General features: G+C 53.6%; 1 protein-coding gene across 1 annotated transcript in view; it reads left to right on the plus strand.

Moving 5' to 3' along the window:
• LOC105858493 (DNA dC->dU-editing enzyme APOBEC-3G-like) overlaps window positions 1–4,053 on the plus strand; it is a 207,153-nt gene extending 203,100 nt beyond the window's left edge. The window contains exons 2-6 of the mRNA XM_020287783.2: window positions 361–421; window positions 1,409–1,562; window positions 2,653–2,941; window positions 3,343–3,458; window positions 3,727–4,053. Of these exons, the coding sequence (XP_020143372.1) occupies window positions 1,416–1,562; window positions 2,653–2,941; window positions 3,343–3,458; window positions 3,727–3,741 (567 nt within the window). The 5' untranslated portion in view covers window positions 361–421; window positions 1,409–1,415 and the 3' untranslated portion in view covers window positions 3,742–4,053. The remainder of the gene's footprint in view (window positions 1–360; window positions 422–1,408; window positions 1,563–2,652; window positions 2,942–3,342; window positions 3,459–3,726) is intronic.
• The last annotated feature ends 12,151 nt before the right edge of the window (window positions 4,054–16,204 follow it).

Here is a 16,204-nt window from a genome sequence, read left to right on the forward strand (position 1 = left end):
ACCTGAGAGCCAGCCCCGTGGCCTCCCTCCAGGGTGGTGTCTGTGCCCCTCCGCTGCCCTCTCTGGCCCTCTCCACCCCAGGAGGCTCTGCTTCCAGCCAGCCATCTGGGCCAGGGGTGGAGAAGGCTGCATTGTCAGAGTCTGAAAACGTCACCCCCAAACCCACTTGACAGCAGGCAGAGCTGCCCGGGTGGGGGTGTGGGCTGGGTAGGCCACAACCTGGCCCCTTTCTGACACCCCCAGGTGGTTTCCGTGTCACATCCCCTCCACCAGGGCCCTGACACTGCAAGAGGGCCGGAAGTGGCATTGCCTGCCGGGGTTCCTGACACTACATAAGGCTGCAAGTGTCTGGAGGCCCCCACGGCGAGATAGCACCTGAGCGCGCGGGAAGGAGCAGGTGGAGGCCGAGCTGCAGGGAAGGGTAAGAGGGAAGCCACCCGCAGGCCTGGGCACCCTGCCCCTCGCAGCTCCTCCGCTCCAGAGCCCATCAGCCTCCCTGACCGGCCCCTCCTCCCCTTGCGGCTCCTCCTGGGACTGCAAAGGGCAACCCTTCTCCTCAGCCTCCCTCCTGGGGCCTTGTTCGTTCGTGTCCAGTCATGACAGGTCCAGCTCAACTGCCCCTGGCATCCGGGGCAGGACTCCGCCGAGTTGGTCGTGCTCGATGGTCACTTCCCTCCCTTCTGTCCAATCTGTCTTGAGGACCTGAGATTTCTGATGCACAAACACCTCTGAGTGGGAGGTCAGGGTTCGCCTTCAGCTTTGTGACTTTTGTTTTTGTAAGGACAAGTATTACTTGGACCGGATGAGAAAATGCTCAGGACTTATCTGATAAGAAGGTCCCTGGCATTCTCTTCTCCCTGATGGACCCACTCAGGAGCCTCTTGGCCCGATGCTGGTGTGGCCCGAGTCAACCCTGAGATAGGACAAAAAGCCCCAGCGACTCCCCCTGGAGCAGGGGCTGCGGGGCTGGCAGAGCCAGGACAGGATGAACAGGGGACCAGACCCAGCCCTAACCTGGGGAGAGGGAGGAGGCCCTACCCAGAGCATCCGAGCGCCCTGCCCTGTCCCAGGGGAGACCCTGCCAAGGCCAAGGCAGTCCCCACATGGGGCAGCGAGTGAGTGCAGCCCCTCCTCTGACAGCTGCCCCAGCATGTGGGGTGCAGGGGAGGGACGTGGGCTGGAGAGGGAGGGAGTGTGGAGGGAGGGACAAATAGGCTGTGGGCGAGGGGCGAGGATAAAGGGGGACACGAGGGAGAAATGTGCACTATGGAGGAAGGGATGTGGGGTGCAGGGATGCAGGATACAGGGGAAGGGATGTGGGGAACAAGGATGTGAGGTACAGGGGAGGGATGAGGGGTAGTCCCAGAAGGAGTCTCTGTCTATGCTTTTTACCCACTGTTGTCCACAGACACCTGATGGATCCACACATATTCTCTCACACCTTTACAAATGACCCTTCAGTCTCTGGGCAGCGTCAGACCTACCTATGTCACGAGGTAGAAGTTCTGGAAGGTGACTCCTGGGTCCCACTGGACCACTACAAAGGCTTCCTGCGTAACCAGGTGACCACCCCAACCACCTGCATCCAGGGCCTGCATGGGGAGAGGGTTCTAGGGTGTGCTTGTGGTGTCCCAGCGTTTCTGTCACCTGTGCTTCCTGCAGCTGCTGTTACTCTGCCCTGGGATGAGGTAGGTGACTTCAGCTTCAGGTGATGCCCCATGGTTGGTGGCTTCAAGCCCCACATCAGTAACTGGCCACATGTTCCAGGGCCTGGCACCCCTAGCCCAGGGTCACCCCCATGGTCAGGGCTCAGCCACCCCACAATGCTGTGCTCAGAGGGGGTCAGGGCAGAGGGAAAGGGTCTGCCCCAGGCCAGGTGGTGTCACTCGGCCCAACGTCCATGTGGCTGCCGAGGACCCTGCCCAGGACCCCTCATGGAGCAGCTTTCACAGGAACACCTGCCGAAGGCTCCAGCCGAGAACTTAGGGCCATCCAGACTTCACCAGGCCAAGATCCCCAGTGTCTGCCCTGACCCTGGGGAGAGAGACCCAGGGGGGACAGGGTGGGAGAGGCCATCCTGAGACTCTGTCCTGACCAGGGCAGGGCCCACATGAAAGCCAGGAGAACAGGCCAGGTCAGGATGCCAGGGGTGGCCAAGCATCTGGGGAGGAGCAGGGACTGGCCAGGCCCTGTCACACCTGCTGTCCTGTCTGCTCTGGTGTCCTTGGCATGACTGGGTCCTGGTCCCTGGTGGAGCTTCCTTCACTGTAGTGTGGGCGGGTCTCTGTGATTGCACTGGCCCCAGCAGTGACAATCATCCCATGACCAAGGACTCACCCCTGGGCCATCTGCTGAAACCTGTTGTCCCCACTCATTCTGCACAGGGAGCCTTTTTGGTCTGAGTCTGTGTCCCCCTTGGGCTCAGCACAGGTGAATCACAGAGTAGAAGCTTCTAGAATGATTGCTGCACATGTGGAGATGGAGCCGGGAATAGATAGATAAGGGATCAATCCCCCCAGGAAGGAAGCACAGCCAGCTCAGGGGCATCAGGACAATGACCTTGGGGCTCAGCTGGCCCCTCTTTCCCCTAGCCTCACCCTGGTCCAGGCCCCGTCCCTGTCCACAGTGACCACACTCTACTTTCCTTTCCAGCCTCAGGATAGACGCAATGGCTGTCCAGGCCGCCACGCAGAGATGTGCTTCCTGGACCAGGTTGGTTCCTGGCAGCTGGACCCAGCCAAGTGCTACAGGGTCACCTGCTTCATCTCCTGGAGCCCCTGTCCCAGCTGTGCCCAGGAGGTGGCCAGGTTCCTGCAGAACAACAGCCACGTGAGCCTGTGGATCTGTATTGCCCGCTTCTATGATTTCGGTGGTAAACACGAAAGGCCGCTGCGCACACTGCACGAGGCTGGGGCCCAACTCGCCATCATGATCTCTGCAGGTCAGCAGGAGCCTTGGGAGGGGCAGCAGGGAGGGGGCCCTGAGAAGGTGCCAGAAAGCAGGAGGCCCTGGTCTGCTGCCTGCAGAGGTGCTGGCTGCACGCTGGGACCCACCGTGGGGCCTATTGGAAGAGGGTCCAGCCCAGGAGAGGTGGTCCCGGGAGAGGATGGAAGGAGGGAGGGTAGGATGGAAGCAGGATTTGGGGCTTCCAGAAAGAGTGAGGCCCTGGCTGGGTCAGAGTCAAGGGGGAGAAACTGTGAGGAAGAAGCGAAGTCCCCAGGGAAGGGATGACAGAGGAAGGGACAGAAGGACCACGTGCAAAGTCTGTCCCTAGAGTCATCCACCCTGGTTGCCACCCCTCACCACAGCAGGGGCTTGACATGTCTCCCCTGTCCCTCTCAGACTTTGAGCACTGCTGGGACACCTTTGTGGACCACCAGGGAAGGCCCTTCCAGCCCTGGCAGGGGCTGGGTAAGCACAGCCGAATCCTGAGGAGAAAGCTGCGGGACATTCTCCAGGTGGGGCCACCGTCTGGCCGGTGCCACGGCTGCCTCCTGCCCCCTCTCTCCCTGGCCCTTCCCTGCCCTCTGCTCAGAGCCTCCTGGGTACCCGCTCCCCCCAGGGGCGTCCAGCTCCTCCCCTCCCTCCCCTTCTCACAACCTCCCTCTGCTCTCTCCCCTCCTGGGTGCCCCCTTCCTCTGCCTGTCCTTGTCACTGTCCCCAGACTCCTGTCTGTGTCATCTCCTGACTCACTCCTGCTCCGTTCCATCTCTCCTGCGCTTCCAGCCTCAGGAGCACTGAGGGCGGCAGCGTCTCCACAGCCTCAGACCCTGTGCGGAGCGGCAGGATGAGGCTCCCTCTTTCAGGACAGCAAAGGGACAGTCACCGCAATCTGCAGGTGACCTACAGACACCAGCAAAGGCGATGAGCTCACAAGAAATGCATTTTTAAAAGACAAATTAGAACTGAATTGCTTTCAATTGAAAATGTATCTTATCTTTCAAGCATACAGTAGAAAGATTATGTTCAATATATCAGAATGGTTTCAATTTAATAACAAAATGATCATTTTAATGGGTATAAATACAGATGAATAAAAAGAAATATTAAGAATCTTCCACAATTTTTTTTTTGCTCTATAGGTATGTCATGAATTTCAAATGGATCAAAAACACTTGCAACCCTCCAAATGCCTTTCTTTTTCTAGTGATCCTTCATGTGGGACAAGGGTCACACTCATTTATTTAGGATGAGTAAGACTCAGCTATATGTTACAGGAGAAGAATCTGAGTTTAAACCCTACTCGCACTGACACAGTCTCATCCTGCTAGTCAGCCCTGCTCGGAGGGGACAGGCCGGGCCCTGGAGAGAGGTGGCAGGGAGTCTCCATCCGAGCAAAGTCCTCAAATGTGCAGTGTCGCGTCCCCACGCCTTCCCGAGCCCACCCTAGCCCTAGAGAGGGAGCGGAGCGGGCAGGGGCCGTCCCGAGGGAGGCTGGGCTGTGGGGCGCAGGGTCCTGTCCCGCCTGTCTCTGCCGCAGCTCAGTGCAGCCTCCCGGCCGCGGGTCCTCCTGGACGACGGAGTGTCCGGAGGGGACGGCCTTCACAGCGTGGCCTCAGCCAACTTGTCCTCACACCTCGGGGGCCAACACTGGGCCACAACCGCGACGGCGACTGTAAGGGGTAGGGAGGAGTCACACAGTGGGCCCCACTTCAGGGCACCAGAGGGCAGGAGGGAGGCCGGAAGGCTCTGCAAGGTGGAAGGGAAATGCTAATAGACTGAAAACACGGGAGAGGGAAGGAGAGGAGAAGAGGAGAGAGAGGAGGGCACAGCAGGAGCGTGGGAACAGAGGGGCGGCCAGGACCAGCAAGGCTGCCTGAGGGCTTGGGAGCGGGCCGGGTCATCTCTCAGAACAGGACCTGGCCACCCAGGGACACTGTCAGGACCCCGGCCCTGCCCCCCACCCTCAGCTCTCCTGCTGGTCACCTGGTGGCCCCTGAGGGACAGCTGCCCAGCTCCAGGGTTGGCCTCACGCCAGGGAGGAGGCGCATCGGGGCAGGCTCCAGACCTCACAGCGCACATCCTCCGCCCGGGCAGAATCTTGTTCTACTCTCACCACACCACTGGGCAGACAGCCATTGTTACCCACAGCTTCAGAAGAGGACACTGAGGCCCAGAAAGGGGACGCCTCTGGCCGAGGACACACCGCAGGAAACGGCAGTGGGCCCGGCAGTCCCCCTCTCCCACCTCTGGGGACGTCCAGTGTGGTCGCTGGGCCCTCTGCCCCCTTTGTGCAGCTTGGTGGACAGATGTCCCTCTGGCAGGCCCAGAGTCTCCCTCCTGGGCTCTGTCCACCCTGTCACTGAGTTCCTGGGTGATGCCTTCCCCTCAGCAAGAACATTCTGGGCAGGATGGCATCGTCCCTGAGTCATCAGCACCAGGCACCAAGTTCGTGTGCATTGAGCGAATGAGCGAGCGAGTGGCGCAGTGAGGGAGAGTCTCAGAGCGGCAGGAGTTCCTGGTCCCACTGCTGGGCTCTGGGGACATCCAGAGCTCGGGTGAAAGATGCCCACTTCTCCCTCGCACGTAGTGTCACGTGGGAGTTCCGTGGCAGCACGTGGGGACTTCCCTTCAGCAGGCCAATCAGGGTCCCAGCCCCTGGGAGGCCTGTGCATGCAGGGGTGGAAGGGGAAGGAGAGGGGGACCCCACCGGCTTCTCACCATCACTTCCTCTGGCAAGAGCAGGTGCAAAGGCTTGGGAATGTTGGGAAACAGAGTCCAAGCGTGGTGAATCTCTCCAGAACCACCCTGGCAGTGGAAGGCGAACAGCTGGCCAGCCACCCTGCCCTGCAGGTGAACCCAGCCGACGCAGGCCTTATTCAACAGCAATTGGGAGCATTCCTCCTCCAGGAAGCCCTCCTTGAATTCTCCCAGACCAGGCAGTTCCATCCCAACAGTGCCCAGGGTGTTCCTTTTGCCCCTGATGAGCTGCACATTTTGAAGCTATCTCCCATTTGACTAAAATCGCTCCTCCTTTTTGGTTTTGAATTCCTAGCCCCTAGTGTGGCCCCTGTCACATCGTCAGTGCTCACTGGACACTTAGGGAAAAGGCAGTGAAACAACGAATAGGCACCAACCCCGTCCGCAATAGACTGAAAGTCCAGCTTCATCTGTGGGTTCCAAGGAAACCACCACACAGTGAGGAGAATGTGGAGGGCGTGGGGGTCTTGCAGGTGGGGCATTTCTCACGGCCTGGCTGGGACAGGGCAGTCCGGGAAGGGTTCCCTGAGGAGGCGGTCCCTGAAATGGATCCTAAGGGCAGGTAGGCACCCGCCGGGCTGGAGGGCTGTGGGTGGCAGTGACAGTCATAACACAAGGGGTTGCATGTGCAGAGGCACCTGAGTACACAACAGTGACCGTGTCACTGTGAATTTTGTTCAGCGAAGAGGCCCACAGCTATGCGGACAGACAGGCACAGGCTGGGGCACGTATGCACAACCCCTGTGACCTCCGGAGATCGCTCTCCCCGCAGAGAGGTGCTCTGCACCCACATGCTCTGGCAGAGTCACAGAGGAACCAGGGGCCAAAGGGCCATGTCCCGACATGCTTCATGAATCGTCCCACGCAGGTCTCCTGCTCTGATGCAGAATCTGCTTCTTCCACGAGCCCTCCAGTCACAGGAGGGGGAGGAGGAGGGTCAAAGGCAGCCCCTCAAACTTGATGAGATGAGATCCCACACCTTCCAGCCTCAGAGATGCTTCCATTCCTCCTGGCCTTCTAGATCTTTCCACCCTGCTCTGGGACTTTCTTTTTTCCAACTCCATTTACTCCGCCTACGAGCCAGATATAGGCTGCATGGCCCTTTACTTCCTGGCAGTCGACCTGAACTCACTGACTCCACCACCTGAAGTTCTCCCGGGAATTGTTCGTCCTGCTGTTTGCCACCCTCAGGATCTCTGTCCTCAACTGCAGTGTCTCTGCATAACCTGCTTTGGTCTTTGCCTCAAACCCAGACAGAAAACTCAGCCCGCTTCAAGATGCCCCAAATCTCGTATCAAGAAAGCAAGCTCTATGGCTCACTCACAGTTTTGAAGTGGCTGGACATGGTGGCTCACACCTGCAATCCCAGCACTTTGGAAGGCCAAGGTGGGAGGATCGCTTGAGGCGAGACCAGTCTGGGCAACCCAGTAAGACTCCAACTCTACATAAAATAAGAAAAATCAGCCGGGCATGGTGGCACCTGCCTGTAGGCCCAGCTGCTCAGGAGATTGAGGCAAGAAGGATCACTTGAGCCCAAGAGTTCAAGGCTGCAGTGAGCTATGATGATGCCACTGCACTCCAGCCTGGGTGACAGAGCAAGAGCTTGCCTCTTAAAAAAATAAACAAGATTCTGTGGTGGGGACAGGAAGGAGGGTGCAGCACAGCACTCCCCGAGTTAAAATCTCCCTATTCCTTCCTGTTCACCCCAAGCCCTTCTTGGGCTGCTGTGGCCCTGGGCCTTGCAACTGTGCCCCACCACGCAGGCCCCTCCCTGCCTCCCTCAGCCCTCCACCCTTGCCCTGGCATTGTATTGCCCTCTGCTCTACTGTACAGAACAACTCGCCTCTCCCAAGTTCCTGCTCAAACCTTCACCCCAAATCCATCGCATCTGGGGAGCGGGAGAGGCTTCATCTCACACGTGCTCCAAGCTCCCAGAACGGCAGCGGGGGACATGCTCAGTATCTTCTGTCTCTATCGAATCACACCTATGACCACCTTGACTTTGAAGCACGCTTGATTTTCCCTATCTACCTTTTAACTCTTCATCAAAATCCTAGTGACCTCTCAAAACTTATTTTTTTATTTTAAAATCATATACTTTATGAAACAATTCTAATTTTCATAACAAAACAGCAAGTCTGGATCAAGAAGTGCTATCGATACCTGAATGGGGGACAGGACGGACGGCGCAGCCCAGCACCCCCTCTCGGGAGGTTTCTTCTTTCTTTTTGTCCATAGATTGTTTACTGAGCATCAGCGCCTCTCAAGCAGGCTCTTACCCTTTACAATCTTCTTGCAATGAAGGTCAACATCGTGGTCCCCTCGCTATAGGTGGAGGCTCTTGCGCAAAGACACAGCCAGGAAGAGGTAGAGGCCAGGCTCTGGTCCAGGTCTCCAAAGCCTGCTGAGGACAGGCTATCCTGACAGACAGAGCAAACGGGAGGGAGTCAGCAGAGGGTAGAGGTGGCACCGAATGTTCTGGGCCTGGAGACGGAGGTTAGAGGAGCCTGAGTTGGTCACACTTGGGAGGCAGCAGCAGAGAGGGGAGAGTGGAGGCTGCAGACAGGACAGGGACCCAGAGGGAAGGAGCCCAGAGGAGGAGCTGAGAAGTGAGATGGCTTTCAGGGAGGACAAAACACAGAAGGCAGCTGCCCTGGAGCCAGGTGCCGGGAAGGGGCTCTGGTGGCCTGGCCTCACCTCGAGCTGCCCCTGCTTTCTTTCCTCACCACAGGCGCCTCCGTTTCCTGTTTCCTGGGCTCTCTGATCACTTCTCTACCTACCCGGGCTCTTTGGTTGCAAGCAAAAGAAACTCACCTTGGCTAACTAGAAACATGGGGGAACTCGCAGGGTTGGAGGAGAAATGATAGAATCTGGGCTCAGGAAGGACAGGAACTAGTGAGCTCCAGGGCCTGGGAGCAGGAACCAGCGAACAGTCCTGGAGGGCCCAGCTGTTAGAGGCAAGGACCCTCAAAGACCCTCAACTCCCCTATGACTCGTCTTACACACGGACTTCGCCCTGGAAAATTCCAGCTATAGCTCTGAGAAGAATGCAGTCCATGACGTGCTGACCACGGGATGCTCCAGGGAGTGCTGACTGCAATTGTTCCCGACCACCTGCCAGGTTAGAGATGAGTAACCAGTCAAAAACAGGATACCGATAAGACGCTGATTGGGGCTGATTAACCCAGACCCAAGCCTCATCGTAAACACTCTATTTTTTTGCCTCTACTTCCTTGTTTTTGTATGCTTATAAAACCTACTAAGACGGCCGGGCGCTGTGGCTCACGCCTGTAATCCTAGCTCTTAGGAGGCCGAGGCGGGCGGATTGCTCAAGGTCAGGAGTTCAAAACCAGCCTGAGCAAGAGCGAGACCCCGTCTCTACTATAAATAGAAAGAAATTAATTGGCCAACGGATATATATATAAAAAAAAAATTAGCCGGGCATGGTGGCGCATGCCTGTAGTCCCAGCTACTCGGGAGGCTGAGGCAAGAGGATCACTCAAGCCCAGGAGTTTGAGGTTGCTGTGAGCTAGGCTGACGCCACGGCACTCACTCTAGCCTGGACAACAAAGTGAGACTCTGTCTCAAAAAAAAAAAAAAAACAAAAAAAAAACACACACACAAAAAAAATAAAAAACCTACTAAGAATCTAAGTAAAGCAGACCTTGACAATCATTCGCTTGGTCTCGTTTCTTTCTCTCGCTCATCTCTTTCAGGCACGGTCCCCCTCGCCCCCGTGAGTAACAGAAGGTCCCGCGGGCCGGGACAAGTGGCGCCCAACGTGGGGCTCGAGGTACGGACTTTTGTCGGGTGACGCCACGGAGTGCTCTTCGGCCGAAGGAAACCCTACAGAGACCCTCGTTCTGCCGCTCACAGAGTCGACGGTCTGGTGAGTAAAATTTTACATTGTCACCCCATCGAGATGGGCCATTCATTGTCTAAGGAGGCCGTTTTTATTAAGGATCTCAAGGCCTCACTCAGAGAGAGAGGAATTAGAGTTAAGAAAAAGGATCTAGTAAAGTTTTTTGTGTTCATTGATCGTGCTTGTCCTTGGTTTATTATTGGTGGACGTGAGATTCACCCACACAAATGGCAAAAAGTAGGTAGAGATTTAAGAAAAAAGACTTAGTAAAGTTTTTTGTGTTCATTGATTGTGCTTGTCCTTGGTTTATTATTGGTGGACCTGAGATTCACCCACATAAATGGCAAAAAGTAGGTAGAGATTTATATGATTTACTTCTAAATCAGGGCCCAGATGCCGTCCCTGTATCTGTTTTTTCGTACTAGGGACTAATCAGAGATATTGTTGAAGGGGCAGATTCAGACCCCAATAAAAAGCAGCTGCTCTCAGTAGCAGAATTCTGCCTCCTACCTGTGTCGCGGTCTGCTTTGAGAACTTCTTTAGAGGCGACCAGAGAGTCGGCTTCTCCTAATGATCCTGAGTGACCAACATGCCCTTCCCCTTGCCCTATTCAATTTCAGTCGGCCTCAGAGAACAGCCGACAAGAGAATCCCCAGCCCCTAGCAACCACAGGGAGCGCAGGAGTGGACTTGTGTGCCTCCTCCGACACAATATTAAAACCTGAAGATGGTGTTCAAATTTTGCCTACTGGCTCATTTGGACCCCCACCGGCTAATATGTTCTTTTTTATTCTGGGCCGAGCCTCCTCTACTCTTGCAGGGCTCATAGTCCACCCTTCCATAGTAGATAGTGACTTTACTGGGGAGATTAACATCTTAGCCAGCGCGCTTACAGGCCCTGTGTGTGTCTCTAAGAGACAGCGTTTAGCTCAGGCGTTGCCCTTGCCCCTTAATACGTCCTTCCCAGCCATCACCTCTAACCGAGGTGCTTCCTGCCCTGGCTCTTCTGATCTTTATTGGGTCCAAGCTATCACCAAAAAACGACCCACCCTGCGGTTAAAGTTAGATGGTAAACTTTTTAAAGGCCTTCTTGATTCTGGCGCCGATTCCACAGTTATTGCCCAGGACGCCTGGCCTCGATCATGGCCATTGCAGCCTTCCCTTACGCACTTACAAGGTATAGGACAGTCTAATAATACTCTCCAGAGCTCAAAAATTTTAACATGAGAAGACCCTGAGGGAAATAAAGGCACCACCCAACCCTTTATAGTCCCAAACCTGCCTGTTAACTTGTGGGGGCGTGATATCCTTGCACAAATGAATGTCATTATGTGCAGCCCCAATGAAGTTGTAGCCAGCCAAATGCTTAAACAGGGATTCCTCCCAGGACAGGGCTTAGGCAAGGAGGGTCAGGGACTAAGAACACCCCTGACCACCCCCCCTAAGTCAGACAGATCAAGACTAGGGTTCAAAGAACATTTTTTGTAAGGGTCATTGATCCCCCTGCACTTCAGGCAGATAAAATCACTTGGAAAAGTGACTCACCTGTCTGGATCAATCAGTGGCCCCTCCCATCTAACAAGCTAGCCGCAGCTACAGCGTTGGTGCAGGAACAATTAGCTGCCGGACACATAGAGCCCTCTACTTCACCATAGAACACCCCCATTTTTGTCATTCAAAAAAGGACTGGCAAGTGGCGGCTGCTACAAGACTTGCGGGCTAGGCCGGGCGCTGTGGCTCACGCCTGTAATCCTAGCTCTTGGGAGGCCGAGGCGGGCGGATTGCTCAAGGTCAGGAGTTCAAAACCAGCCTGAGCAAGAGCGAGACCCCGTCTCTACTATAAATAGAAAGAAATTAATTGGCCAATTGATATATATATAAAAAATTAGCCGGGCATGGTGGCGCATGCCTGTAGTCCCAGCTACTTGGGAGGCTGAGGCAGAAGGATCACTCGAGCCCAGGAGTTTGAGGTTGCTGTGAGCTAGGCTGACGCCACGGCACTCACTCTAGCCTGGGCAACAAAGCGAGACTCTGTCTCAAAAAAAAAAAAAAAAAAAAAAAAAGACTTGCGGGCTGTTAATCAAACAATGGTTCCCATGGGGGCACTCCAGCCTGGTTTGCCTTCACCCATAGCTATCCCCAGAGGCTACTATAAGATAGTCATTGACCTAAAAGACTGCTTTTTCTCCATACCATTGCACCCAGATGACTGTAAGCGCTTCCCCTTCAGTCTTCCCGTAGTAAACTGTATAGGACCCTCCCCGCGTTTCCAGTGGCGAGTATTGCCTCAAGGCATGGCCAACAGCCCTACCCTTTGCCAAAAATATGTAGCTCAGACAATTGATTCTTTTAGAATTCAACATCCTCAAATATATATAATTCATTATATGGATGACATTCTTTTTGCCGGAGCCGACGAGGCAACCTTACATCAAGTTACTATGCAGGTTGTCTCGGCCTTACAAGCTCGAGGCCTCCGCTTGTCGCCCGAAAAGATTCAGGTCTGTCCCCCTCACCTGTTCCTAGGTTTTGAATTATTCCCCAATAAGGTCCTCTTCCAAAAAGTACAGATCAAAAAAGACTCTCTTCAATGCCTTAATGATTTTCAGCGTCTTCTAGGCGACATTAATTGGCTTCGCCCATATTTAAAACTCACCACAGGACAGTTAAAACCCCTATTTGACATCCTGCAGGGAGATACTGACCCAACCTCTCCCCGCTCCCTAACTAAAGAAGGGCAGCAAGCACTCGATTTAGTCAAGCAGGCCATAAATGCCCAGGCCATTGGCTACTTCTCCCCAGATTCCCACCTGTACTTCATTGTCCTCCCCACCCCATTTTCGCCCACAGAACTCTTTTGGCAGGGCAAGCCTCTTTTTTGGGTTCACCTATCGGCTTCCTCCCCTAAAGTCCTTCCCACCTACCCTTACTTAGTAGCTAAAATTATTCGATTGGGGCGAGAAAACTCCCTTAAGCTCTTTGAAAAGGATCCAGATATCATAATACTCCCTTATAATGCTTCTCAAATTCAGTGGCTAATACAAAATGACTGGGCAGTTAACTGTACGTCTTTCCAGGGCAAACTAGATAATCATTACCCCCCTGATAAACTAATTCAGTTCCTCTATCGGACACCTGTAATATTTCCCAAAAAAACAAGAGTCTCCCCCATTCCAGGAGCCATCTTAGTCTTTACTGACGGATCCTCCTCAGGCACCTCGGCCTATAGCATTAATGGCCAGGTCCGCAGTTTTCCCACTAGATTCTCCTCTGCTCAACTCGTTGAGTTAGCAGCCTTAGTCGCAGTTTTCAAATACGTAGATCAGTCACCATTTAACTTGTATACTGATAGTTCTTATGTTGCTCATGCTGTCGCCACTTTGGAAACTGTGCCTCATATTCGGCCCTCCAACAATACTACTCAAATGTTCCAGCAACTACAAGGGCTCATTCACTCCCGTTCCGCGCCCTTTTTTATAGGCCATATTTGCGCCCACAGTGGCCTTCCTGGGCCTCTAGTAGCTGGAAATAATCTTGTTGATCAGGCGACTCACGTTGCAGGCGCTGTTCACAATATCACTGTTGATCCTGTCTGCGCTGCACGCCAGGCTCATGATTTACACCATCTCAATGCCCATACCCTCAGGCTTAAATTCTCCATTACTAAAGAACAGGCCAGAGAAATCGTCCGCCAATGCAGGGCTTGTTTTACCCTTCTCCCTGAGCCACACCTAAGAGTCAACCCTCGCGGCCTGATCCCTGGGGAGCTCTGGCAGATGGATGTCACTCATTACCCCTCTTTCAAAAAGCTTAAATATGTACATGTCTCTATGGATACTTGCAGTAGATTTATCTTTGCTTCCCTACAAACAGGCGAGGCCACCCGCCACGTTATTAGTCATATTGTAGCCTGTCTCACCTCCCTCCCTCAGCCTAAAGTTATTAAGACTGACAATGGCCCGGGATATATCAGTTCCAATTTCAAAAGCTTTTGTGCTCAGCTAGGCATTAAGCATATTACAGGCATTCCATATAACCCTCAGGGCCAAGGTATTGTAGAGAGAGCTCATCAGACGTTAAAAAATATGCTCTCCAAACTACAATCGGGAGGAGGAATTTTGTACCCTTTAACAGGTAATTCCAAAACCCTGCTTAATCATGCCCTGTTCATTTTAAACTTTCTCACCTTTGACACTGCCGGCAAAACGGCCGCCGACCGCCTTTGGCACCCATCCACCATGGATACTTATGCACAGGCCTTATGGAAGGAGCCGCTTACAGGCAAATGGCTGGGGCCTGACCCTGTCTTCATATGGGGAAAAGGACATGCCTGCATCTATGATACCCAGGCAGGAAACGCCAGATGGCTACCAGAGAGAGCGATTAAGTTATATAACCCACCCAGGGAATCCCCTGAGAAGAATTCTTAATTCTGTTCTCTTCCAGAAATACAATGACTCCCCGAGAAAAGGCGCTGCCTCTCCTATGCCTGATTCTAGTCGTGATCAAGAGCACCATCACAACCAACATCCATCAGATCTACAACTATACATGGCAGGTAATTAATGAGGCAGGAGACGTTGTTAATTCCTCCTCACGTCTCTCTGCAGTTATACCATGGGATCCATTAGAAATTGACCTATGCGTATTAGCTCTTGGGGCTAAAGACCCTGCGTGGGGCCTTCCCGCACTTTTCGCCCCTCAGCCAGCTCCTCCGACAGCTGACTCCTCCCCAGGCCTTTGTTCCTCGGGAGCCGGACGCTCCGCAACAAGGTATATAGACTTTTATGTTTGCCCAGGGGCTCATCGGCCTCGCACCAACAACTATCAATGTGGTTAGCCCCTGACTTCTTCTGTGCCTCCTGGGGCTGTGAGATCACCGGTGATGCCTACTAGAATCCCTCCTCTTCCTGAGATTATATCACCGTCAAAAAGCAGTTTCCCCGTCGAGCTCCTTCATCCCCTTACGCCCCACAACCCCCCACTGACCCTCAGTGTAAAAACCAGTGGTGCAACCCCCTGTTAATTTCATTCACCAAAGCTAGAAAAAAAGTTTCCTGGGCTCAGTCCAGGGGATTTGAGTGGGGACTTAGACTTTACACATCTAGAAAAAACATTGGTCTCACATTTAAAATCAAATTAATTAAAAGCCTCCCCAGAGGTCCTACGGTCGCAATAGGTCCTAACCACGACCTACACCCACCTCGACCTCACGGTCCCTCCAGGGACCTACCCTCCTCCCCAACTGTGTCCCCTCCTCTGCTCAGCACCTCCCTATACCAACCTACCCTGCCCGAGGGGCCCCCCTCCTCTGCAGAACTAATTCTCTCCTTAGTCAACGCCTCTGTCAGGACCATCCGAGAGGCCAACAACTCAGAATATCAGGAGTGTTGGGTATGCTACTCCCCCCGGCCTCCCTTCTATGAAGGCGTCGCTACTTTTGGTGAGCCATTATTTACTAATGACACCAGCAGACTCAGATGGGGCCTAGAGACCCATGATGGCCTAACACTCAGCCAAGTCACAGGCCTAGGCCTTTGCCTTCTTAGCCCAAGAATGCTTCCCCCCACACCCTTAGAGAAAATATGTAATCAGTCAATTACTGTCAACTCCACTTTTCAGTATATTCAGGCATCTAACACCTCTTATTTTGCTTGTTCTTCCGGCCTTACCCCGTATGTAGTCTCTGCAACGTTTCTAGAGCATAGAGAATACTGTGTGTTAGTCATGCTCTTCCCCAGGCTCACTGTACATCCTGCTAATGAGTTACTTCAGTTTTGAGAGTGCGGCACCACAATGCCCCGGGTTAAAAGAGAACCCATCACGGCCATAACACTCGCAGTTGTTCTAGGCCTTGGTGCCACAGGGGCTAGAACAGGCATAGCCTCTCTAGTCACCTCCAACCAACAATACCTACAGCTCTCTGTAGCCATCAATAATGACCTCCGAGAGCTACAGCAAGGTCTAAAATATCTCAAAGAGTCCCTCGCTTCACTCTCTGAGGTAGTGTTACAAAATAGAAGAGGCTTAGATTTAGTGTTCCTCCAAGAGAGAGGTTTGTGCGCAGCACTCAAAGAAGAATGCTGCTTCTACGCAGACAAAACAGGCCTGGTAGAAGATAGCATTGAAAAAGTTAGACAAAGCCTTGAAAATAGAAAGAAACAGAGGGAACAAAGTGAGGCATGGTATCAAAATTGGTTTTCCACATCCCCCTGGCTATCCACATTGCTTCCCAGTGTCTTAGGGCCGCTTGTAGGCTTTCTGTTGCTCCTCACCTTTGGGCCTTGGGCATTCAAAAAACTAACCAACTTTGTCAAGTCGCAGGTAGACGCAGCCACACAAAAATCGGTCTCCGTGTTTTACCAACGGCTAGAACAAAGAGGCTCCAGAAAAGACCTCCATACAGAGTCTCCCCATTCAGCCACAGAGGGTCTAAATTTCTCAGACCTTGCCTCAGACATGGAACGCAGTTGGTTCCAAAGGCTGTAGAGACGCCCATGACGGGATTATCGCGATGCCGTGTACCAGGTGCACACCCCGCCAGCAGTGAGGTAACTCCATGACGGGAATATTGTAGGTCCATGCCCGGGGGCACACTTCATAATCAAAAGTGCCAGAGCTAGATGCCACCTACATAGCCTAA

The sequence above is a fragment of the Microcebus murinus genome, chromosome 10, assembly GCF_040939455.1.
Source record: "Microcebus murinus isolate Inina chromosome 10, M.murinus_Inina_mat1.0, whole genome shotgun sequence".
Classification (NCBI taxonomy): Eukaryota; Metazoa; Chordata; class Mammalia; order Primates; family Cheirogaleidae; genus Microcebus; species Microcebus murinus.